Raw genomic sequence first — 25345 nt, 5'->3', positions numbered from 1 at the left:
GGTTCTGCTGGTTCTGGCTGATCTGAGCAGTTGGCGAACCCACCTTGGTCTCCAGCTCCTCATACAGGGCGTAGTTGATCCACAGGTAGACGTAGCGCCTCCAGTGTCTCTTCTCCTGGATGGGCGGTACGTTGGCGATGGCTCTCTCGTAGATCTCCCTCACCGTGTCGGCGTCCGTGTCGCTCTCCACCAGGCGCAGGTAGTCGAACCACGCGTCGTAGTTGTGTGGGTTTGCCTGCGTTTAACCACAGAAGAAGAGTGCGTCAGTCTGGATCGACCGGTCGGCCCTGACCTCCAGCAGCTCCTCGCCCACCTTGACCTCCTCTTCGTACTGGAACCTTCTCTTGCTGACGATGACGTCCTCGATTCCTCTGCGGTCTCCGAACTTCTTCTCAAACATGGTGTAGTTCTTGAACAGCTCCTGCGCCTGATGCTTGGGGATCCTGTCCAGGGCGTACTTGTAGATGACTCGGACCCGCTCAAACTGTTGACCAAATACAGAGTCAGAAAAACACTGGAGCAGTAACCGGGTCAAAGGTCACGGTCAAAAGTCACGGCTCAGTCAGAACTCGCCTCCTTCTGGGTCTCCTCGAACCTGGCGAAGGCCACAAACAGATTCTCATCCACGTATTCCTCCCCGAAGAACTCCACGGCTCGCTCGTACACCTTCCTGCTGTGCGCCACGTAGCCGTGCTTCTCCTCGAAGCGAGCGTACTTGATCCAGTTCTTCACCTCGGGGTGGACCATGACGAGTTCACAGGAGTCAAGGAAACTATGGCTGTCGACCTGAAAGCGCTCGGGATTGGTTTCTGAATCACTTCCATTTGCTTTACCTGAAGAATCTGATGTGAAAATGATCATGCAGTATTGATACATTAATATTCAACCTAATCAGGATAGAAAATCCTGGAAATCGCCCTGAACGTAAACTTTGAACAGCTCCTACAACCATCTCGGCCTCTAGTTTGTCCCCAGATGTTCCTGAGATGATTTAAAACACCATCAAACCAAACATCAGGATATATCGCTCATAGATGCTCCGGGCTTTGTCCACTTCCTTATAGCGCAGCTCAAAGTTGATGTAGGAGTGCCAGGCCTGCTCCTCCGGCTCCCACTCCATCCAGCGCTCAAACACCTGCCTGCAGCCGGCCACGTTGCCCAGCATCTCCTCCATGTAGGTGTATTTGTACCTGCAGGAGCAGCAGAGGCTCAGCGTCAGAGTCTGGAGCCAAGTTACTGTGAGAAACAGCTAAACCGTCTAAAACAATTATCAACATGAACAACTTGTACATAACAATATTTACACATCCAATAGTTTCAAACTGTAATAAAAGACATAGATGTGCAAATCAATTAAAACTGAATTCATCACATGAAATAATTTCAGTATTTGTGGAAACATGTCATATACTCTAACGTGATTGGCTGACCTGCACAGCAGTTTAACCAATCAGCTCATGTAAAAGCAGGCAGAAATATAAACTATTGATCATTTGAATTAATTTAAAACACTGAATAATAAAAACAAATTTAGAATTATATTTTAATAACACACAAAAGTGGAGCAGTCTTAGAAAACAGAACGGGTCCAAACAGCTCACTGGTCCAATATGGACGCCAGTGTACTGGGAGTCCTGGTCCTACCAGAACTGGTTGACCCGGGGCAGGATGGTGATGGCTCTGTCCCAGATGTTGCGGGCGTGGTTCACCTGACGGCTCTTCATCTCCATCTCTGCGTACTTCAGCCACAGAGTGATGTTTCTGTGATCGACGTCCAGCGCTCGCTCGTAGATGGACCGAGCTCTGAAAACAGACGGCACTTGAATGCATCATTTAGAAACTCACTCAACAGTTCAGACTGGAGGAAATGAGAACTCGCTTCTCCTTATAAACTTTAATGTGGAAAAATTAAGCAAATGAAAGTAGGCGTCAGAAATGAAGCCAGTCATCAGGTGAATACCTCTGGATCTCCTTCAGGCTTTCCTCCCATTGTGCGTATTTAATCCAGTTGCTGATGACGGTCCGGTTCTTCCTGATGTTGTCTTCAAAGCCCTTTCAGAGGAAGTTTGACAGGATCAGAACCTGCAGCTTTAATGGTTTCTTGCAGCAGAAACAAATCTGAACCGTGTTATAGCATCAAAGTGTGTCTGGTGAGTGAGCTGACCTTTCTCTTCTTCAGCTTGTAGTCATTGAGCTCCTCCTTATCAGTGATCTTCTGTTTGGGCGGTGGAGGCAGAAGCTCGAGCTCCCTCTCTTTGGCCTCTCTGAGCAGCTGCTCAGCGGTGATCTGAACCTCTGCAGGAGCTTTATTCTTCACCTGAAACAACACAAACACCTGAGCCCCAAATGTCTCTGTCTCTACTTCAGAAAAACACAAACTAGTGGATGCGGGTGTAAATGCACTTCCTTATTCTCAGAACCCAATTTAAAACAAAGCAAATAAGGTGGAATAATCTGTAGCACTTTAGTACAATAAAAATACTGGAATTAAAAGATTTTAGAAAAAACAGTCCTGGACTGAACTGTTCATAGAAGTTCTTTAAAACGTCTGTATTTAATATAAAATCATATACTTCAGTTTTATTCCACTTTTAAAAGCGTTTGGGGTAAAAAAGGGAAAAACTTTTTAATATCTTCTCAACTAAAGGGAACAAAAACTGACTTACAGGAGCATGAAGAATAATCCAGCTCACTGTCTGAACTGTCTTTTTTTAAGCATACCTACATCGAATGATGTTAATGACGTTTAAAAAACCCACAGAACTTTCATAACTTTGCAGAATAACTCCAGGTTTTTTCTAGGCAAATAACTGATGTTTTGGTCCTTTACCCCATCGAAGGCGGTCCTGATGCTAAAAAATGCAGAACTTTAAATTGTTGCAACGAGGTATCTATAAAATATCTAAACAGACATAGATGAATTGACTCTCTTTGCTCATTTAAAGCCGTTGGAAGCAAGAAGCATCCCAGAACAATAAAGTTCAGATTTCTCCCGTTAACTAAAATTGTAAACATTTTCTAAATAAAGGGGAAATAAAACTGGTGTTTTGTGTTTTAAGGAATTTGATTTAAGTGTAGAATGATTGATCTACGTTTGTTATCAAATCAAATATTACATATTCATTTCATATAATCCACGTCAAAAACAACAAAAAAACCCAGTAAAAAAACCCCTTTAGTCCAGCCGCAGCTAACATTAGCATTGTTGAAACAAACTAATAGAAGTAAGAAGAAAATAATATTATTTTTGCCTAAATAACCCCACAAAGCTTAAATAGTATATTAATGAGTAAAATCAATCATAGTGTATACTTATAAAATCTACCTGGTATTAAATCTGCCCCCTTCTTTAGCGGCAGTTAGCATTAGCCGCTAGGTGCTAATCTTCCTCGGGGTTTCTTACCTTCGCCACCTTCGGGATGCGCTGCTTTCCCGCCGCTGTGGACGCCATGTTGTCGGTGACTCCAACCGGTACCGTAGCTGACAAACACTTAAAGAAAATAACACCACCCAACACCACCTGCAGCAGCTTCCAGGAGACACACTCTGCAACGCTTTTCTAACACCAGCAGGCAGCCGCCATGACAGCACCCACAATGCCGCGCGGCTCCAAAGTGTCGCGAGAGTTTTCGCTGCAGGCGGCGTGCTGTTGTTATAGCAACAGAATCAACTGAACTTCATAAGGAGACAGAAAAGAGCCGTTTATCGAGTTAAAGTCAAAAAGTTTGAATCAAAAACGACCAGTCGAGGTTTGGTAGGAAGAAGCCAGCGAGTTTCCATCCCATAATAATCCCAGGAGAGGATGAGGTCCAGCTGGAGCCCGGAGGAAAATCTGACCGTCAGAAGGAGCCGCTCAGCGGACGCCCGGTGGATCCAGAAGCTGATTGGCTCATCTGATGAGGCTGTCTTCGGGAGGATCAATGTCAATGATCTGCTGTGAGAACAAATCACCAACCTTCCAGTATTATGCCTGAAAAAAGTTTATATCAGCTGGTCATCACATGAAACTACTTTTATTTTCATTTATTGTTATTTACATCATATAAATGACCCATTTCTTCCTAAAATCAAAGGTTTAACAGCCATATTAGCCAACTACAGCTTGAATTGGTGGATAGGACAATTAAAGATGGCACTACAGTAAGAGCATCACTAAATTAGATGCTCTAAATTGAGCACTTCTAGATTAGAGAAGTGCTCAACAAAGATCCTCTCTGAAACAGATCTCACACTCACACAGAAAAACCATCCACCCACCACAAAAGTTCTGTGTGTAGTGCATCTTTGTGGCATATCGTGTTCAAATTTCCGATCTATGCATTTTTTTTAAATTCATAATTTAATCCATAATTAAATTATGAATTAGATGTAGCATAAAATAAATAAATGTTTAATAAAGTATCAATAAGTCACTACTTATAATAGCTAAGGCAGAAATGTAATGAAATGTATATTTATTATTTCATTGTTCCTGTTCAGTGTCACCATGAAATAACTTCATATGTCCAACTCACCCATCAACGTTGGGGGCAAAGTTATGATAAGTTTACATTTTAATGCTTTAATGTTGGACTGAAATGATTAATCAATCAATTAGATTCCCGGCCCGGGGTCTTTCTGCACGGAGTTTGCATGTTCTCCCTGTGCGTGGTGGGTTCTCTCCGGGTTCTCTCCGGGTTCTCCGGCTTCCTCCCACAGTCCAAAAACATGACTGTCAGGTAAATTGGTCTTTCCAAATTCTCCCTAGGTGTGAGTGTGCTTGGTTGTTTGTCCTGTTTGTCTCTCTGTGTTGACCTGCGACAGACTGGTGACCTGTCCAGGTGACCTGTCCAGGTGACCTGTCCAGGTGACCTGTCCAGGTGATCCCGCCTCTCGCCCGGAACGCGGCTGGAGAGGCACCAGCACCTCCAGAACCCGTCAGGGAGAAGGGTGCTCAGAAAATGGATGGATGGATGATCAATCAATTAAACAATCATCAAGTAATGTAGTGATTGCTCAGTCATTAACTGGAGTTTACAGACACTAATGGTAATTTGCTGAAAGAAAAACATGTTCAGAGTAGTAATTAAACCAAAACTGCAAAACATAAAAACATTTATCATGAAAGATGAAAACTTTGTAAATCTGTTCTACCAGAACTGCTCTGGTGGCAGCTTCACATTCAGGATATGAATCTTTTCTATCCAGTTATTAATCAGGTAATGAATATTAAACTCCAGATCAGCTGTATGTTAATGTTCAGTGCCGCAGAAAGCCTGAACATTTCACATGTTGATGTTCAAACCATTTTCAGCTGCAGATTCTGCAAAAGATCAAACATTTACTCAAAATGCTCTTGTTGATTTTAGGCAACAAACTGTTTATTATTAAAAACCGAATGAAATGATTTGTGAGCCTGCAGGGAGAAGGCCAACCTCTCCCTGACGGTGGGTGGCCGCTCGGGCGACGTTGTGGCTCACGCCTCCTTCAGCGACCGCCCCCCGCCCGCCGCCGCCGCGGACGGCCATGACGCCTGGGAGGCCTTCCTGCGCTCACACTGGCCCGCCGCCAGATGCACTGTGGGTAATATTGTGCAGTCAGGCCGAGTCTCACCGCTTTCATCTCATGAGCGAGAACTGGGTCAGGACCGGTTGAGGTGGTCATAATGTTTTGCCTGTTACTCCTCTGCAGCCGCTGAACTCTCTGTTCCTGCATCTGTTCGTGTCTGAGCCCAGAGTGGCTGGAGACAGCCTGGATCAGATCCTCAGGTAGGCAGAACCAGAACTGGACTCTGAGCGGTCCTGGGTCACCAGAACCTTCCTCATCTTCCTACAGAGCTGCCTTCAGCATCTCCTCGGACCTGGAGCACATCCTGCTGCTCTGCCCGGAACACTGTCCTCTAGGTGAGACCGGCTGCTGATCAGGCCCGGTTTGAGTTCTGCTTTCGTGCCCTCGCTCTCTGACGACCCTTTTTGTGAGCAGAACCGGTTCTGGAAGAGACGTTCCAGCTGCTGCGGTGGGAAGCCGACAGCGAGGCGCCATGTTTGGCTCGGATCTGCAGACGGGAGGATCACTGCGAGCGGCTGCATGTCCGCCGAGCCCGGTGAGCTCCCCATCTGGACCTTCAGCACCAGAACCAGAACCACCAGCTCACTATGTCAGCCCAGAAGCAGGTCTCTCTGTCTGCCACTAGGTGGCAGCAGGTGCTAGTGAGATGATTTAGCAGGTTTAGCATGCTATCCGGTCCTGGTGTTACCAATGCTCTGGATATTCCTGTAGTTGTCTGCTTTGTCCTTCCACCAAACTTTCCTTCCTGCTGCTATTCACTCTGTGAACAACATGTTTAAATATTTAGTTTGGACATTCAAAGTTAAATATTTATCTTCAAGCTATTTAGTTTATAACCTATCCAACTTATTCCCACCCTAACCCTAACCCTACTCCTAAACCCATGAGGCTTGACTTCCGCCGTAAAAACCAGAACCAGCATCGTTTACATGTTAGCAACGCGCTAACTGGCATTAGTCAGAGGTTGTAGGCTACAGAATATGTGACAACACCAGCTATCACAGCCTTTATTTATCTTGGTTATTTAGTTTCAAACTATTCAGTTTGCATATCTAGCTTGTGAATTAAATATTTAGTTTGAATTTAATTATTTAGCACAAACTAAATATTAATTTGGATTGAAGGTTATTTAGATTACTAGCTAAATATTTAACTATCACTTTAATATTTACTTGGTAAGCTAAATAGCCTAACTATATAGTTTATAAACTAGATATATAGTTTATAAACTATAAATTTAGGTTATGTAGCTTGACAAATGAAAATGTAGGTGGCGAGCTAAATATTTAGCAGCAAGCTAAAGGTTTTGTTTGTCAACCAGGTCGTTTAGCTTGCTGACATTTAGTTAGCTCTCTGACCTTCAGCTGACCTTCAGCTTGTAGTTGCTTCAGGAGCTGACCTCTAATGATCCTCAGGCTGATTGAGTCTGAGAAGACTTCACCTGTTGGTCACATGACAGGAAGTCAGACTGAAGAGTTCTCCAGAACCAGAATCTACTGCTCTGAGCTCGGCTCGTTTTGTCTTCCAGGGTTGCAGATTACGATGATGTCATGGTGATTGTGGACAAGCAGACGACAAAGTGCTCCATCCCTCTGCAGCCCTACGCCCTGATAGATGTCATCGAGTACCAGAACCAGAGGAGCCATGCCGCCGTCCTCCAGGTCTGCCCCGGTCTGCCCCGGTCAGCCTCTGCTGTTGGGTTGGTTCCTTCAGGACCGGTTTTGAACCGCCCTTCACATCATCCGGTTGCCATGGCATCATATGGTGCAGATGAGCTGAGGCTCGGCCAAAACATGAGGAGCATGAGGAGCATGAAGAGCATGAGGAGATGAGCATGAGGAGCATGGAGGATGAGACTAAAGCAAAGCAACAATATTTTATCGTTTATGATACTCTCTGAGCTGCAGAGGAAGGAAGTAACTAAAGTAACAAGCAACAGTTACTTGAGTAACTTCATGTAAAAATGTACTTTTACAGCACATATTATTACTACTGATATTTCTTATTTTTGCTGAAGTAATTATCAGTTTTTCTCCACAGGATGATAAGCCTGGTGGGCCACCAGTCTTTACTTGTTCCTCCCACCTGGCTAAGCATAGTTTGCTAATTTTAAAATTGGGCTTTTGATACACCACTACCAGTAAAGACAGATTAAGCTAGGTTCATAGTCGACACATTGAACTGGAGTTCCCAAATTATGATGCCTGCTCTTGCATATTAGAATTGTTGTAACTTTTAACACAAAAACAGTGGGCCGCTAAAGGAGCCCAAGTGCCTCCTACCGCCAGGCTTAGCAAGTTTTCTGGGGGAAACCCTGAATCTCATGAGAAACTGTGGCTCCTCTGAGGAATGTCACTGGAAGGAGAACAAACTCATTTTAACTGAAACCAGAAACAAACACAATCATTCATTCTGTTCAAGTGAAACTGCAATTCATAAAAACTGTTAGCTCTGCTGACACCAGCGACACACAGTCAGCTTCACCGCAGCCTGTCGACCCTCCAGGATGGAATACCTTCAGAAATACCTGCAAGGATTTATCAATATTTATATGACAAGAACAACTATTATAACCAGCAGTTCCCCTAATGCTACACCTACATGGCATTTAGCGGAAGCTAATGCTAATGCTAATGCAAAATACCAACATGACTTTGGAGAATGCTAAGCTAAAGAGTCACACCAATGTGGCATTAGCGGAAGCTAATGCTAATGCTAAATACCAACATGACTTTGGAGAATGCTAAGCTAAAGAGTCACACCAATGTGGCATTTAGCGGAAGCTAATGCTAATGCTAAATACCAACATGACTTTGGAGAATGCTAAGCTAAAGAGTCACACCAATGTGGCATTTAGCGGAAGCTAATGCTAATGCTAAATACCAACATGACTTTGGAGAATGCTAAGCTAAAGAGTCACACCAATGTGGCATTTAGCGGAAGCTAATGCTAACGCTAATGCAAAATACCAACATGACTTTGGAGAATGCTAAGCTAAAGAGTCACACCAATGTGGCATTTAGCGGAAGCTAAATCCGAAGCACTATAATAGCATGGTATTTAGTGGAAGGCAATGCTGAAGCGCTAACTTCAACCATTTTGCTACTGTATTATTTGTAGCATGCTACAAACACAGTTCGGCGCCCTGAGCTGCGTCAGTCTGTCCCGACACGCTGACCTGTACAGTCTGCTCCTTGGACTGTTGCTTCCTGTTTCCAGTTTGTTGAGTTTTGCTAACTGTGTTGCTGATTCAGCCTCATTGACCACAGTACAAATGTTCACTGTGGAGCTACTAGTGAAGCTTCTGGAGGTTTTTCCTCCGCAGGATGAAGGACACATCGTCGGCTTCATCGCCGCCACCTCGTCTCCTAACGACCAGAAACTTCTGGAGCATTTTGACCTCAGGGAGTTTGATGGATTCTACAAACACAGAAAACCAGAGCAGGTACTGTAAGCCCCACCCACTTCACACAGCTGCATTCAGCTGGACCAGAACCAGAACCATGTGACCCTGTGATGGTAGGAGGAAGAGGAACCGAGCCGCCACACTTCCAGGAAATCCAACTCCTTCTGCATTCAGCACTTCATATCCGACGAGGACCACCAGACCCGGTAAACATGAGAACCAGAACCACGCCACTTCCTGTTTCCTGCAGCTGGAAAAACATCTGATCAGGCTGGGACCTAACTGGTTCTGACTGGGTCCAACTGGGTCTAACTGGTTCTGCTGGTTTGTGGAGCAGTGGAGCAGAACCTCCTGACCCATCAGAACCTACTGCAGAAGTTCTGGTCCAACTCAGCTGCTGCATCATTTGGATTTTGACTCTCTTTCACCACCGTGCTGAAGGAGAGCACCCGTAACCTGTGACCTTTGACCTGTTTTCTGTCTGGCGAACATTAGGTGGTTTTGAGATGACCTTTGACCCTTCCAGGGTAGCTTCTTGTCATCTCCCCATCATGACTCCCTCTGTGACGTCATGTCGTGGTACCTTGTGGATTTCCCATCAAATGTAACTGTTTCTGGTTCTGGTTCTGTCCAGTCCCAGTGGACATTGTTGCTGAAGCAGCAGCAGCGATGGCAGCCGTCCAGCGACAGACACCTGCTGGGAGGGCTACCTGGCTGCCGCAGCACGGCTCACCTGCCAGCTGTTGCAGCGCCACGGAGCCCTGGCGGGGAGCCCAGTGGAGCCCAGTGGAGCCCAGTGGAGCCCCATGGAGCCCAGTGGAGCCCCATGGAGCCCAGTGGAGCCCAGTGGAGCCCAGTGGAGCCCAGTGGATCCCAGTGGAGCCCAGTGGAGCCCAGTGGAGCCCAGTGGAGCCCCGTGGAGCCCAGTGGAGCCCAGTGGAGCCCAGTGGAGCCCCATGGAGCCCAGTGGAGCCCCATGGAGCCCAGTGGAGCCCAGTGGAGCCCAGTGGATCCCAGTGGAGCCCAGTGGAGCCCCATGGAGCCCAGTGGAGCCCAGTGGAGCCCCGTGGAGCCCAGTGGAGCCCAGTGGAGCCCCATGGAGCCCCGTGGAGCCCAGTGGAGCCCCATGGAGCCCAGTGGAGCCCAGTGGAGCCCCATGGAGCCCCGTGGAGCCCAGTGGAGCCCCATGGAGCCCCGTGGAGCCCAGTGGAGCCCAGCGGAGCCCAGTGGAGCCCAGTGGAGCCCCATGGAGCCCCGTGGAGCCCAGTGGAGCCCCATGGAGCCCAGTGGAGCCCAGTGGAGCCCCATGGAGCCCAGTGGAGCCCAGCGGAGCCCAGTGGAGCCCAGCGGAGCCCAGTGGAGCCCCATGGAGCCCAGTGGAGCCCCATAGAGCCCAGTGGAGCCCAGTGGAGCCCCATGGAGCCCCATGGAGCCCCATGGAGCCCAGTGGAGCCCAGTGGAGCCCAGTGGAGCCCCGTGGAGCCCCATGGAGCCCAGTGGAGCCCAGTGGAGCCCAGTGGAGCCCCGTGGAGCCCCATGGAGCCCAGTGGAGCCCCATGGAGCCCAGTGGAGCCCCATGGAGCCCAGTGGAGCCCAGCGGAGCCCAGTGGAGCCCAGTGGAGCCCAGTGGAGCCCAGCGGAGCCCAGTGGAGCCCCATGGAGCCCAGCGGAGCCCAGTGGAGCCCCATGGAGCCCAGTGGAGCCCCATGGAGCCCCGTGGAGCCCAGTGGAGCCCCATGGAGCCCAGTGGAGCCCAGCGGAGCCCAGTGGAGCCCAGCGGAGCCCAGTGGAGCCCCATGGAGCCCAGTGGAGCCCAGTGGAGCCCCATGGAGCCCAGTGGAGCCCCATGGAGCCCAGTGGAGCCCAGCGGAGCCAAGTGGAGCCCCATGGAGCCCCGTGGAGCCCAGTGGAGCCCAGCGGAGCCCAGTGGAGCCCAGTAGAGCCCCATGGAGCCCCGTGGAGCCCAGTGGAACCCCATGGAGCCCAGTGGAGCCCAGTGGAGCCCAGCGGAGCCCAGTGGAGCCCAGCGGAGCCCAGTGGAGCCCCATGGAGCCCAGTGGAGCCCAGTGGAGCCCCATGGAGCCCAGTGGAGCCCAGTGGAGCCCAGCGGAGCCCAGTGGAGCCCAGTGGAGCCCAGTGGAGCCCCATGGAGCCCAGTGGAGCCCAGTGGAGCCCCATGGAGCCCAGTGGAGCCCAGCGGAGCCCAGTGGAGCCCAGCGGAGCCCCATGGAGCCCAGCGGAGCCCAGTGGAGCCCCATGGAGCCCAGTGGAGCCCCATGGAGCCCAGTGGAGCCCAGTGGAGCCCCATGGAGCCCAGTGGAGCACCATGGAGCCCAGTGGAGCCCAGTGGAACCCCATGGAGCCCAGTGGAGCCCAGTGGAGCCCAGCGGAGCCCAGTGGAGCCCAGTGGAGCCCAGTGGAGCCCCATGGAGCCCAGTGGAGCCCAGTGGAGCCCCATGGAGCCCAGTGGAGCCCAGCGGAGCCCAGTGGAGCCCAGCGGAGCCCCATGGAGCCCAGCGGAGCCCAGTGGAGCCCCATGGAGCCCAGTGGAGCCCCATGGAGCCCAGTGGAGCCCAGTGGAGCCCCATGGATCCCCATGGAGCCCAGTGGAGCCCAGTGGAGCCCCGTGGAGCCCCATGGAGCCCAGTGGAGCCCAGTGGAGCCCAGTGGAGCCCAGTGGAGCCCAGTGGAGCCCCGTGGAGCCCCATGGAGCCCAGTGGAGCCCCATGGAGCCCAGTGGAGCCCAGTGGAGCCCCATGGAGCCCAGTGGAGCCCAGTGGAGCCCCATGGAGCCCAGTGGAGCCCAGTGGAGCCCAGTGGAGCCCAGCGGAGCCCAGTGGAGCCCCATGGAGCCCAGCGGAGCCCAGTGGAGCCCCATGGAGCCCAGCGGAGCCCAGTGGAGCCCCATGGAGCCCAGTGGAGCCCAGTGGAGCCCAGTGGATCCCAGTGGAGCCCAGTGGAGCCCAGTGGAGCCCCATGGAGCCCCATGGAGCCCAGTGGAGCCCAGTGGAGCCCCGTGGAGCCCCATGGAGCCCAGTGGAGCCCAGTGGAGCCCAGTGGAGCCCCGTGGAGCCCCATGGAGCCCAGTGGAGCCCAGTGGAGCCCAGTGGAGCCCCATGGAGCCCAGTGGAGCCCTGTGGAGCCCAGCGGAGCCCCATGGAGCCCAGTGGAGCCCAGTGGAGCCCCATGGAGCCCAGTGGAGCCCCATGGAGCCCAGTGGAGCCCAGTGGAGCCCCGTGGAGCCCCATGGAGCCCAGTGGAGCCCAGTGGAGCCCAGTGGAGCCCCGTGGAGCCCCATGGAGCCCAGCGGAGCCCAGTGGAGCCCCATGGAGCCCAGTGGAGCCCCGTGGAGCCCCATGGAGCCCAGTGGAGCCCCGTGGAGCCCCGTGGAGCCCCATGGAGCCCAGTGGAGCCCCATGGAGCCCCGTGGAGCCCCATGGAGCCCAGTGGAGCCCAGTGGAGCCCCATGGAGCCCAGTGGAGCCCCATGGAGCCCAGTGGAGCCCAGTGGAGCCCCATGGAGCCCCGTGGAGCCCAGTGGAGCCCCATGGAGCCCAGTGGAGCCCTGTGGAGCCCAGTGGAGCCCCATGGAGCCCCATGGAGCCCAGTGGAGCCCCATGGAGCCCCTTGGAGCCCCGTGGAGCTTGTGGAGCCCAGTGGAGCCCCATGGAGCCCAGTGGAGCCCAGCGGAGCCCCATGGAGCCCAGTGGAGCCCAGCGGAGCCCCATGGAGCCCAGTGGAGCCCAGTGGAGCCCCATGGAGCCCAGTGGAGCCCAGCGGAGCCCCATGGAGCCCAGTGGAGCCCCATGGAGCCCAGCTAGACTCCAACCTGACTTAACTTCTTCTGTCCACAGATCTACAGACGGGCTACCATACATGTTCCTGCACTTCATGGTAAGTATGAAACCAGGGACTCTTTTCTTGTTTTAAGCCTGGAATCACCAACTATTGATGTAAAGGACCAGATTCTTTCACTTATAAAAAACACTTTAGCGTTAATAAGTGGAATGATCTACTAGTGGGACTGCAACTGTTCATCAATATTAAGGAATACTTGGTATTATTTTGTGTTTTTGCAGCTCACCCATTGAATTCAAGATACTATGACCACAGAACTGGAGACCCATTAGAACCAACAGAACCATGTTCTGAGGGTGCAATTACTTGGTGTTTTCGATGCTTTAGTTTCTCTTTTCCACAGCAGATTCCTGCTGACCAACACCTGGATCATTATTCCATGCTGACTGTCTGCTTCCTGCAGGACCTGGAATATTGCCTGATCTTCATTCCATCTGCAAGTCCAGAGTCACCGTGGTTACAAAACTTTGTTCTGGTGCGGTCCCGTCCTAGCAGCCTGCAGCTCACCAGCCTCTACGTCACCCATAGGTCCAGGTTCAGGTAGGCAGCAGGTCCGGATGCAGATTCTGGCGCTCCATAAGCAGTGTTCCAGTGGAAACCATTTTGTCTTTGTTGAAGGACTGTGGATGTGAGGAAGGCGGTGCCTGAAGACAGAGAAGCTGTTTCTGCTCTGCTGAAGAGTTTGAATCTCACCGGTTCGGTTCTGAAGGATCTGGACTGTTTCTACCGGACCCACAGCGACCCGGTGAGTCTGAATAAACTCATGGAAACAACGGCTAGCGGCTTTTTTTCTGAGAAAGTGACTTGCTGAGTGTGGATCAATGCTCAGTAGTGCGCCTCCTCACCACCAGGTGGCGTGTCCGAGTCAGATGATTTTACACACTGACCCACATGTGTCAAACTCAAGGCCTGTGGGCCAAATGTGGCCCACCACAGCTTTTTATGCAGCCGTCTGGATTCTTAATTAAACATTAACTGATTCACTATTATGTTGTCAATTAAATCAATGCAGTTTTTATCTGTTTACTACCAAATTATATCATTCAGTCCCTCCAGTTTCTTGCAAACTATTGTGGACATTCATGTCAAGGCCAAATATTGCAGAGTTGAACAATTGAAATATTTTGTTTGTTAACACAAAGCTAGAACCTTCCGGCTCAGTTTAGCCTGGTGAACCTGAGCTGCAGAGCCTGCTGCTCTGACTGGGTGGGATCAGTGTTTCTGCGTCTCATCAGGTGTGTGCTTCCTGTCAGGATGGCGTTCCTCTGCAGGCCTTTGTGGTTCTGGTGGAGCGGCAGCTGGTCGGTGTGACGATCATCAGGGACGAACAGGTAACCCCGTTCGCTCCTCCGCCGCAGGCGGGACGCGCCGCCGCCCCCTTCTCACCGCACGCCGTGTGTTCCAGGACGTAGAGTACCTGCGGGCTCGCTACAACATCGACAGCTTCATCAGCTTCGGTCACTATGGCTACCAGGAACACGCTCGCATGCTGCACTTCCTGCTGAAGCCCTGCTGCTACCACGTGACCCGGCACTGCCTGAAGGAGGTGCTGCGGCTGGCCGACCGGTCCTGCCTGTACCACCGGGTCTACTCGCCGCTGCTGGGAGAGCATGTGAGTGTACCGGAACCGGGCCAGCCTCACCTCATCTCTGAACCTGGTTGACCTTTGCCCCTGCCCTCAGACCTCCTGCTTTTATCCTCTGGAGTTCATCCTGAATTGCTTGGTGCCGGTCCGGCCCCGCCAGCAGGTGGCGTACCCGCTGCAGGAGCTCGGCATCAACGCCCCGTCCCGCAGGATCACAGAGGAACAGGTGGGCCTGGCAGCAGCCACCAGGGGGCGACACACATTGCCTGGGGTTAAAAACCAGGAAATGAAAGCTCTTAATCTGCCTAGTGACAGGTGATGCTGAGCTAGACTTCTGGTTCTGGTTCCTACATCAGAACCTGAAATAGCAGGTTCTGATGAAGGAACCAGAACCAGAAGTCTTCTGCAGCTTCACTCTGATCCTCAGGACCTCAGATTTATTTAAAAGGCTCCTCATTGGTGCAACACAGTCATGTGACTTCATCAGCACAACTTCTGGTGGCTTGTTTCGATTAGCATTTATTTTTCCTGATAAATTCTAAAAGTTGCTTTGTACACTTTCTGTTTCATATAGTTCAATGTTCAGGCTTTGGTTATCTGCTATTAAGAATTTTTCAGGTAGATGTTTATATTCATGCTCTTATTTTGAAGGGGTTGAAGACTGTTTCCCAGCAGATCTACTTCCTCTCCTCATATTCTTTTTCTTTTCCTAAGAAATTTCATTCATCAAATGTTAAATAGATGAGATATAATTAATTTTACAGAATAATACAACACTGACATGAGCAAACAACAACAGGTGGGAACTAAACAAATACACAGAAATTCATAAATTGTTCATGTTCATGATTGAATTTAGTTTCCTCCTCATCGAATTAACATTTTGGACTAGACCACTAGGGACAAGGTTGTACAGAAAGTGGATGGGTGGAATAGCAACTAGCATAAGCAGAATTAATGACTATTTTTAGTGCTTTAGGGTTAGTACAGCTAACATTTATTTTTAGTGCTTTAGGGTTAGCACAGCTAACATTTATTTTTAGTGCTTTAGGGTTAGCACAGCTAACATTCATTTTTAGTGCTTTAGGGTTAGCACAGCTAACATTCATTTTTAGTGTTTTAGGGTTAGCATAGCTAACATTTATTTTTAGTGCTTTAAGGTTAACATGGTTAACATTTATTTTTAGTGCTTTAGGGTTAGTGCTGCTAACATTTATTTTTAGTGCTTTAGGGTTAGCACAGCTAACATTCATTTTTAGTGCTTTAGGGTTAGCACAGCTAATATTTATTTTTAGTGCTTTAGGGTTAGCATAGCTAACATTTATTTTTAGTGCTTTAGGGTTAGTGCTGCTAACTTCTTAGTCCCCCGCCGCTGCACAGCAGGTCCTGCTAAGTGAACTGGAGTCATCTCCTGTCTGTAGACTGAACTGTGTGGTCTGTAATGCTCCAGATTCTTTTCCTGATGTTTAAATGTGTATCTTTGTTTCCTCTAATCTTCCTCACCAGTTGATGTCTCTGCATCTTTGATGTATTTTATTGTCCTTTAAATATTTACCACACACTCAGGCGTCACCATGCAGGCCCTGCTCACATCACTCGGTCGTCTCTGTGACGCAGAGCTGCTGATAAGAGCTTCATCCTGAGCTTTGTCTCAGCCTCCTCTTCCTCAGCATGAGGCTGAACAGCAGTTGCTCCACCTCACATGCAGATGACACATCAGTTTTCAACCAATCATCTCCTCGCCTTCATTCCTGTAAATCACATGGAAACATGCAGGCATTTCATTGGCTGCCCTGCAGCAGCCAATCAGGAAGTCTCACTGCTCTAAAATCTGCCTTCATCTTAGTAATAACAGCAAATCAAAAACATGCTTATTAATCTACAAATTGCCACCTGAAAGAAAACTACAGTGGCAAACTTTCAAAATAAAAGACTGATTGGTTCGTCTAACAAAGAGTTAAAGGTGGAGATGTTTGGATCAAGTTCTGATTGGTTCTACTGACCCATGATGGGGTCAGCTTGGTTGAAGTTAGTGTGTTAGCATGATCATTGGCTAAATAGCATGTTGCTGTAACCCAGCCTGTTTTACACCCAGGGACTCTGCTTTGCTGATGTGTCCCATCATGTCCAACCATGATGGGACCAACGACGGCTCCCGTCAGTCCACTAAATCTGTGTCCAACCAGCAGAAACGTCTTTCTGATCAGAACGGCTAATGGGCCATTATCAATCTGCTCTCATGTTGAACAGAAATCAGTTTTTTTATCTCTCAGGCTGCAGAGGCTTCAGTCTACCAGTTGGATCAGAACCAGCTCTCTCCAGACGCTGTCCTCTCTGTCCCTCCAGGCGCCGTTCGCTCTCAGCCTGATCAGTAGGAAGTTGACCTTGGAGCCGAAGGTCAGGGTGAACGCCAGCATCGTGGTGGTGGGGGCTTCAGACACCGGCCTGTCCCTGCTGGAGGAGCTCAGCTTTAGGTGAGTTTCAGGTTTCTGAGTTGAAACAGAACCAGAACCTGGTTCCTTCTGGAGACCGGGTCAGGTCGGGCTGGATGTTTTAGGTCCGTTTTAAACTTCAGCACAGATTTAGGAGAAGGTTGATGCTGCAGCAAGTGAAGCGGCACCAAAGCAGCAGCAACAAACCAGTTGCTGCTGCTGCAGATAGTTACTAGGCAACCATGATACCGGCGTCCTGGTATCAGGTGAGGATGAGGAGCAGCTGGATCCGTTTGCCGCCGCTGATGAGGCAGTTAGAGTTCTGCTGAGCCGGGTCAGGCCGGCTCGCCGGGCCTTATCAGCTCCACCCAAACCTCATCACCGGGTCGGGTCGCTCAGATAAGGATCCGCTTGGCCCGCTGCGGTCAGGCTGCGGGTCGCCTGATAACAGAACCCATCTGGTTCTGTTTCAGAATGAACCTGCAGATGAAACCAAACAGAACCGGTTCTGCTTGGTTCCGTCAACAGGGTTGTCATGGATCGCTTCTATGACAACCCTGATGGGAGGGGCAGGTTTACAGGACAGGTTGACATCAGACTTGGTGTAACCTTCAGAGGACAGAACCTGGTTCTGGAAGTCCAGACCAGAACCAGGCAGCTGAGCTGATGGCGATCCTGGAGCCAGAACATCGTCTGGACTGCAGTGAATGTTCAGACTCTTTAGACAGTTTTCCATCAGAGATTTTCTTATTCACATTTTAACTCATTTAATCGCAGATTTGTTCCCACTGGAACCTTTGTGTTCATGTGTTTCTGGTACGGCTGTAAATCTGATGCACTGCTACATTCTCTACCATCTGCTTCCATCAGAACATTTCTAACTGATCTGATTGGACGCTGGAAGAGGCTTGTGCTAAAAGGACTTAGCCTATCAGAAGCTATGCTAACATAATTAGCATGTCAATGCTAAACATGGATTCTGAGCACTAATAAATATTAATTAGTCAGAATTTCTGCTGAATTGCTTTTGCTTCTTGTCTCAGAGGAAGGATTCTGGATGTCTCACTGTTTCATTTGGACCCGTTTCCATCCGGTTCTGTTCTGCTTGTCCTCTTCCAGCTCTCATCTGCGGTTCAACAACCTCACCCTCATCTCCACTCACGGTTTCCCTGGAAACTACGACCATGAGGACGTCGGCTTCCTGTCCACCAGGTGCTGGATGCAGAGATGTTCCAATTCGGTTTTATTCCTGCAGCCTTCTGGAACAGGAAGTGACATCACAGTGACTTCCTGCCATGTGTCCTGCAGTCACGCTTTCAGAAGCAGAGACCTGGCCCAGACCTTCCTGCTGTCCTGCACCCGAGTGGTGAAGGGGAAGATTGTGAGGATTGACAGGAAGTCCAAATACGTCCTGGTTTCAGACGGGCAGAAAGTGGCCTACGACTTCCTGGTCCTCTGTACGGGCCTGCAGTACCGGGTGAGCCCGGCGCCGATCCATAGGAACCACAGGAACCAGCATGCTGCTGGGGCTGCTGGGAAATATGGGAACTCAAAATCAACCCTGACCTAAAGGAAGCAAAACCACTGACTTCTTTTGTGGTATTTTAAACCACAGAAGAAGTCGGTTTGTGACAGTTTGCAGTTCTGAGTGTATCGGCTGCTTAGAAACTGACATGTTGGCAAAACGCAACAGAAAACACAGCAGCATTTAAAAAAAGAGCAAAAATATCACAACTAGAGAAATAACAGCGAGTATAATAAGCTGCAAAGTGGCTCCGCTAGATGTTGTTAGTCCTCCAGACCACTAGGGGGAGTCTGTAAAGAGACATGAAGCATAGTGCAACGTGTTCTTTCTTCCTCACATCCCATCGTTCCTCTGGGACTACATCTTACATCAGATGATGTAACTGTTGGCTCCCCCTGGTGGTCTGGAGGACTGATGTCCAGCACAGCCAGTTCCAAAGTTTCTGTTGGTTTTGCTGCATTTTGTGCTTTTATTTTCTGCAGCTGCATAATTTTTTACAGAGCCCTCTAGGGGACATGGGGAAATGTTTGTCTTTTCCATTCCCTCGCAATGATGTCCTGATCAGTTCATGTGTTATGACTCAATACTGGAAGCTTTTCTAATGGTGGCCATAATACTTTCTGCTTTTATATCAAGGTTTTCCATGTTTCTTAATATCTCGTTGTGGAATATCTAAAGTTTTATATCTTTTTCTTCAAGATAGAAATGCACCATAAACCTCTGATATAACAGGAACTTTTCATAAATAGGAAAGAAATGAAAAATACATCAAAACTATTTGGACAATTTGTGCATTATTATTGCAGGTAACAAGTCATCTGACAGGTCTGGGTGGTTAAAGGTCGTTTCCATCTCAACCCACACAAACAAACATGCAGTGAATAAATTGATTTTCAAACAACAGCAAATTTTGCAGTAAACATACTGCGAGGAAACACAAAAGAAACATTTTCCCCATGAGGGCTCTGTCATTTTTCAGTTTCATTTATTTCTTTGCGTTTGTTTTGGAGTTTTCCCTGTTTTTCAGCATAGCGCCACCTGTAGGCCGCCATAGGAAACCCCCAGACAGAAATAATTTTATTGTGAGAGTATTTAGTGGCAAACCAGATGATGAATATTAATACTGTTAATATTATTGTCTTCCATGCTTCATAGCTCCCAGTTTGTCCTGAAGCAGCAACCTGTTTTGGTTCAGAAGGTTTTTGTTGCCATGTTTCTCGTTGCCTGACCAGCCGGTTGCCGTTGCAGCTTCCCTGCCCCACTGGAGTTGATGTTTCCCAGCCCGTCACCAACAGCCAGCTGGATCCCGATTGGTTCTGCCGCAGATACACGGGGCCCGTCCCCTCCAACCTGCTGACCATCAGCGACCTGCATGACGGCGTTGCCGCCCGCTGCTGGTTGCAGGAGAACTTTGTGGACCTGCAGGGTGAGTTGCTGGTTCCCAGCAGGAGCAGCAGGAAGCGCTGAGCTGCGTGAACGCGGCGGCCACTTCCTGTCTCATCAGTCTCATCAGGAATGATGCTCTCTGATTGGCTGGTCAGATTAATGACATCAGGAGCTTCATGTTTCACTAAGAGCAGCTAAACTTTCTGCTCAGAAGTTTCTAAATGTTTCAGTAAAACGCTCTGTGGTTGCTATGGTGATGCTGTGCTCTGGTTCAGCATCTTGTCCTCTGGGATTTAACTAGACCGTCCACTTCCTGGTCTGGTGAGGTTGAAGCTAATGGTTAGTTATTGATTTTATAAACCCAAAGATGCATTAAACCATTAAATCTATTTTTAAGGTGCGTGACGTTGAGGCTGTAGCTGACAGCCGGATCGTTAGCAGCACAGCTAAACGCCGATCATCCTGCCCTCTTTTGCTCCTTCCTTCCTTCAGACGTATTGATTAGCGATAACTAATAATTACTAATGTGAGGAGGAAATGATTCATCTGTCCCTGGTGTTTGACCTCTGACCCCAGATAACGCCGTGGTCTACGGAAACACCCTGGACGTCTACGTCACCGTTCAGACCCTGCTCTCCTCGGTGTCCAGGGATCCCGGATCCACCTGGTCCTGCCCCCCCCAGGGTCCCGCCCCGCACCTTTCCCGGACTCGGCCGTGGACAGAGCCGTGGCGGCGGCCATGATGGGCGCCGAGGTCCAGGTCCATCAGAACTGTGTCCTGGCTCAGATAAACGACGGCGAGGATCCTGACCCCATCGCCTGCGTTTCCTTCACCAGTGACTCCGAGCCGCTGAGGCTGCAGTGTGCAGTGAGTTTCTCCTCTGGTTCTCGGGCCGCTTCTGGACCGCTTCTGGACCAGGACTGGACTGGTTCTAGCTTTTCAGAACTAGCTGGACATTCTAAAGGCTCTGCTCAAATTTTTGATTGTCAGCAGCTTTTAGCTCAGAGTGTTAGCATATGTTAGCTCAGGTGTTAGCAACTGTTAGCTCAGAGTGTTAACATATGTTAGCTCAGGTGTTAGCAGCTATTAGCTCAGAGTGTTAGCAGATGTTAGCTCAGAGTGTTAGCAGATGTTAGCTCAGGTGTTAGCAACTGTTAGCTCAGAGTGTTAGCAGATGTTAGCTCAGAGTGTTAGCAGATGTTAGCTCAGGTGTTAGCAACTGTTAGCTCAGAGTGTTAGCAGATGTTAGCTCAGTGTTAGCAACTGTTAGCTCAGAGTGTTAGCAGATGTTAGCTCAGGTGTTAGCAACTGTTAGCTCAGAGTGTTAACATATGTTAGCTCAGGTGTTAGCAGCTATTAGCTCAGTGTTAGCAGATGTTAGCTCAGAGTGTTAGCAGATGTTAGCTCAGGTGTTAGCAACTGTTAGCTCAGAGTGTTAGCAGATGTTAGCTCAGAGTGTTAGCAGATGTTAGCTCAGGTGTTAGCAACTGTTAGCGCAGAGTGTTAGCAGATGTTAGCTCAGGTGTTAGCAACTGTTAGCTCAGAGTGTTAACATATGTTAGCTCAGGTGTTAGCAGCTATTAGCTCAGAGTGTTAGCAGATGCTAACTCAGATGTTAGCAGCTTCAGCTGATGTGAAATCTTACATCGTTCTGGTGTAAGATTTAAACTTAAGGTGAATCTTGTTTTCATGAACTAGAATCCAGAATCATCTGAATGAATAGATTGGACATATTTTCTTCCTTAAGATGCTCTACCCGTCCTGCTCCAGGTGTTCCTCAACCTATCCAGTGAAGGAGTGGACTATGACTGCTTCCACAGCATCAGCGGCTGCTTCCTGCCCTTCGATGGCCGCCTCGTGATTAACAGCCGCTTCCTGACAAGTGACGCCTCCATCTACGGCGCCGGCCCGCTCACCAGGTTCTCCTGCAGCTACTACGCAGACGAATGGTCGCATGCCAACTTCAGCTCCCAGGACGTGGGTCGTGACGTGGCGGCGGTGCTGCTGGAGCTTCTGGACCCGACCCGGGAGGCGCCAGACGACCCGCCCTCCGAGCCCGAGCCGCTCATCCCGCTCTACAGTCGGCCCAGGATCCGAGGTCCGTTTCCCACTTCTTTTCAGAACCCGTCCAGGATCTGTGCATTGGGCGGGAACAGCAAGATATCAGCCCCTCACCCGCTACGCGCCGGCGGCTCAGAGCGCCACTGAGGCCACCAACACGCTCAGTGCTGCAGCTGCTGCTGCTGCTGCTGCTGCTGCTGCTGCTGATGATGATGATGATGATGATGATGATGATGATGATGCTGCTGCTGCTGATGCTGATGATGATGATGATGATGCTGCTGCTGCTGCTGCTGCTGCTGCTGATGATGATGATGATGATGATGATGATGATGATGATGATGATGATGCTGCTGCTGCTGCTGCTGCTGCTGCTGATGATGATGATGATGATGATGATGATGATGATGATGATGATGATGATGCTGCTGCTGCTGATGATGCTGCTGCTGATGATGATGATGCTGATGATGATGATGCTGATGATGATGCTGCTGCTGATGATGATGATGCTGATGATGATGATGCTGATGATGATGATGCTGATGATGATGCTGCTGCTGATGATGATGATGCTGATGATGATGCTGCTGATGATGATGCTGCTGCTGATGATGATGCTGCTGCTGCTGATGATGATGATGATGCTGCTGCTGATGATGCTGATGATGATGATGCTGCTGATGATGATGATGCTGATGATGCTGCTGCTGATGATGCTGATGATGATGATGCTGCTGATGATGATGATGCTGATGATGCTGCTGATGCTGATGATGCTGCTGATGATGCTGATGATGATGATGCTGCTGATGATGATGCTGCTGCTGCTGATGCTGCTGCTGATGATGATGATGATGCTGATGCTGCTGCTGATGATGATGATGCTGCTGCTGCTGATGATGATGATGATGATGCTGATGATGATGCTGCTGATGATGATGATGATGCTGATGATGCTGCTGCTGATGATGATGCTGCTGATGATGATGCTGATGCTGCTGCTGATGATGATGATGATGCTGATGCTGCTGCTGATGATGATGATGCTGCTGCTGCTGCTGATGATGATGATGATGCTGATGATGATGCTGCTGATGATGATGATGATGCTGATGATGCTGCTGCTGATGATGATGCTGCTGATGATGATGATGCTGATGATGCTGCTGATGATGATGCTGCTGATGATGATGATGCTGATGATGCTGCTGCTTTCATTCAACCACAGAAACCAAACATCGGTTTCTCCCCATCCCCCTGGACCTGTCCCGGTCTAACGTCCAGCGTGTCTCTGTCTGTCTGCAGGAGCAACTCTTCCTGGTGGATTTCACTTCCTGCATGTAACCAAACCCAGTTCCAGCTTCCAGACCAGCCATCGTTTCCAGCTGGTGAGTTCCTGTCAGACCTGGTTAGTCTACTTTAGCTGAACTGGCTGCTTCTTCATTGATTAGCTGCCAGGGAGTAGATCTACCTAACCAGCACCAGCACAGTGCTTTAAAAGTGCTCTGTGGTGAGTCTGTGATTCATGAACCAAACCTGTAGCAGCAAATTTACTCTGACAAACGTAAGTAAAATTAAAAAGTATTTACTTTAAATGTTACTTCAGAACATCTGGTACTTCTTGGTACTCATCATGTTCTCCTTCGGCATCAATATTGTTGACTTTAACATGTTAGCTTTAGCTAAACAGCAACATGATTTGTGCTTCATAGTTAGTGCAGCTAACTTTCTAGTTAGCAGTGCTTTCCCCATCTATGTGTATATCTTTAAACACCTAAAATAAATGTAACTAGTTACTTCCAGAACTGAAACCGGGTCACTGGTTTGGTCCAGTAGAACCATGCCAAAGGAAATCAGCCATCTTTAGCTGATTTCTCCTGACTCTGTCGGGTCTGGGGGTTTCCTGTTGGTTTCATTGCCGTGGAAACGGATCAGAACCGGTCATGTTTTCCTCCGTGTGGCGCCACAGGATGAAGCGATAGTGACAGGAGCAGCGCAGAGCGGTGACTACTTCCGGATCCAGCTGAGTGAACTGCAGCTGGTGGAGAGCCTCACCTGTCTGTCCCTGAAGCCGCTCCCAGTGAGGAACTACCTGAGTCTGTTCGGCCGGCACCAGGAGCTGCTGGGCCAGCTCCTGGACCGGTACCGCCTGGGGCTGGTGCCCGACCTCTACAGGTGGGACTGGAACCAGTGGGACTGTTCTGGTTCTGGTCAAAGTGAACCCGGTTCTGACCCGTCTCCTCCTGTTCTGGTGTTTTTCTAGTTTCTTCACACAGAGGGGCTGTCTGCCCATTTTCCACGACCGCTTCCCGGACCTCCACCAGAGGGCGCTGCAGCTACTGACCTGTCGGCTCAAGGTGCGTCAGCTCCTTGCTGAGGATGATGATGGAGGCCTTCATCTTCCTCCTCAGCCTCAGAGTTGGTTTGGTAGAGAAGGAAAAGCAACTTCCTGTAGAAACCAGTGTTTCCTCCTCTGTAGCGCGGCGGAGACCTGGAGTCGCTCAGCCTCCATCTACCAATCAGGATGGACCCAGAGACCCGGGCCGCTCTGAGGAACCGAGCGCTGGCATTGCTGGTGGACAACCAGAACCTGCTGCCCATGTTCTACATCCCGGAACGACCCGCACCCTTCGGACACTCCGGGCACTCCCCGGGACACTACGGACACTTCAGACACAACAACCACTCTGGGCACTTCCCTGGACACTCTGGACACTCCCCTGGACACTCTGGACACTTCCCTGGACACTCTGGACACTCCGCTGGACACTCCCCTGGACACTCTGGACACTCCGCTGGACACTCTGGACACTCCGCTGGACACTCTGGACACTCCCCTGGACACTCTGGACCTTTAGCTCAGATCTGACCTTCCTGGTGTCACTGGAACCATTCTCATCTAAAGGTTCAATAAAAAGTTGTGACCTTTGACCTTTTGTCTTGTGGTAATTATGCTCTACACTTTTAAAGGACCTAGAAACCTTTATAAACCCTGTTGGGCTGCAACACACAGCAACCTGGTTCCAAAATAAAACCAATCAATAATATTCACAAATGGAAAACAATAATAACAAGTTAGAAGCAGAAACATGTTTCCACAAACTCTTGTCGCCTGTTTTTAAGAACCGATCGAAATAAATCCAATGAAATCATTTCCGACATTGAGTTGAGACGAGTTGATTCCAGGCCTTTTCAGTTCAAACACGTCCAACATACAGAAGAAAAACCAACAGATCTGTTAGAGAGATTCTTACGCTGGCAGCAGCCGAGTCCACATTTATAAACCAGGATCATGAAATGATTGTTTCTCTGTTCACTTAAAGGAGCCCATTCAGCTTTTGCATGAAAATCACAAAGATGTGTCAAACAGCTGCTGAAGGTTAGAAACCCAGATGTAAAGAATGTCGACCCACCAAAACACAGAAGAAGAAAACCTGGAGGATTTCTGAAGACAAGACGATAATAATCCATGATCAATAAAACACCATGGATCCTGTTTGACCCTGAATGACCTCTGTCTCAGCTGGAACATCTGGATCCAG

The 25345-nt window shown here is 49.5% G+C and overlaps 2 protein-coding genes across 2 annotated transcripts in view; one reads left to right on the top strand and one right to left on the bottom strand.

Annotated features, from left to right (window-relative positions):
• crnkl1 (crooked neck pre-mRNA splicing factor 1) overlaps window positions 1–3642 on the bottom strand; it is a 6281-nt gene extending 2639 nt beyond the window's left edge. The window contains 8 exon segments of the mRNA XM_055023028.1: window positions 44–235; window positions 314–484; window positions 574–752; window positions 1024–1190; window positions 1645–1803; window positions 1961–2052; window positions 2165–2317; window positions 3404–3642. Of these exon segments, the coding sequence (XP_054879003.1) occupies window positions 44–235; window positions 314–484; window positions 574–752; window positions 1024–1190; window positions 1645–1803; window positions 1961–2052; window positions 2165–2317; window positions 3404–3451 (1161 nt within the window). The 5' untranslated portion in view covers window positions 3452–3642.
• A 15-nt stretch (window positions 3643–3657) lies between these two features.
• cfap61 (cilia and flagella associated protein 61) lies at window positions 3658–24734 on the top strand. The gene is given in 25 exon segments (XM_055023027.1): window positions 3658–3936; window positions 5402–5558; window positions 5671–5747; window positions 5815–5882; window positions 5962–6082; window positions 7076–7208; window positions 8873–8992; window positions 9071–9159; window positions 12807–12846; window positions 13214–13350; window positions 13429–13555; window positions 14064–14141; window positions 14216–14422; window positions 14493–14621; window positions 16742–16869; window positions 17947–18039; window positions 18136–18304; window positions 19601–19778; window positions 20315–20371; window positions 20374–20606; window positions 21510–21837; window positions 23109–23191; window positions 23773–23978; window positions 24067–24160; window positions 24283–24734. Coding segments are annotated over 25 exon segments (3576 nt in total). The 5' UTR covers window positions 3658–3802; the 3' UTR covers window positions 24673–24734.
• The last annotated feature ends 611 nt before the right edge of the window (window positions 24735–25345 follow it).

Source organism: Poeciliopsis prolifica, unplaced genomic scaffold, assembly GCF_027474105.1.
Source record: "Poeciliopsis prolifica strain line A6 unplaced genomic scaffold, Auburn_PproV2 SCAFFOLD094, whole genome shotgun sequence".
Taxonomy (NCBI): Eukaryota; Metazoa; Chordata; class Actinopteri; order Cyprinodontiformes; family Poeciliidae; genus Poeciliopsis; species Poeciliopsis prolifica.
The sequence above is the reverse complement of the archived record's forward strand: the minus strand, read 5'-3'. Positions and strand labels throughout refer to the sequence as shown.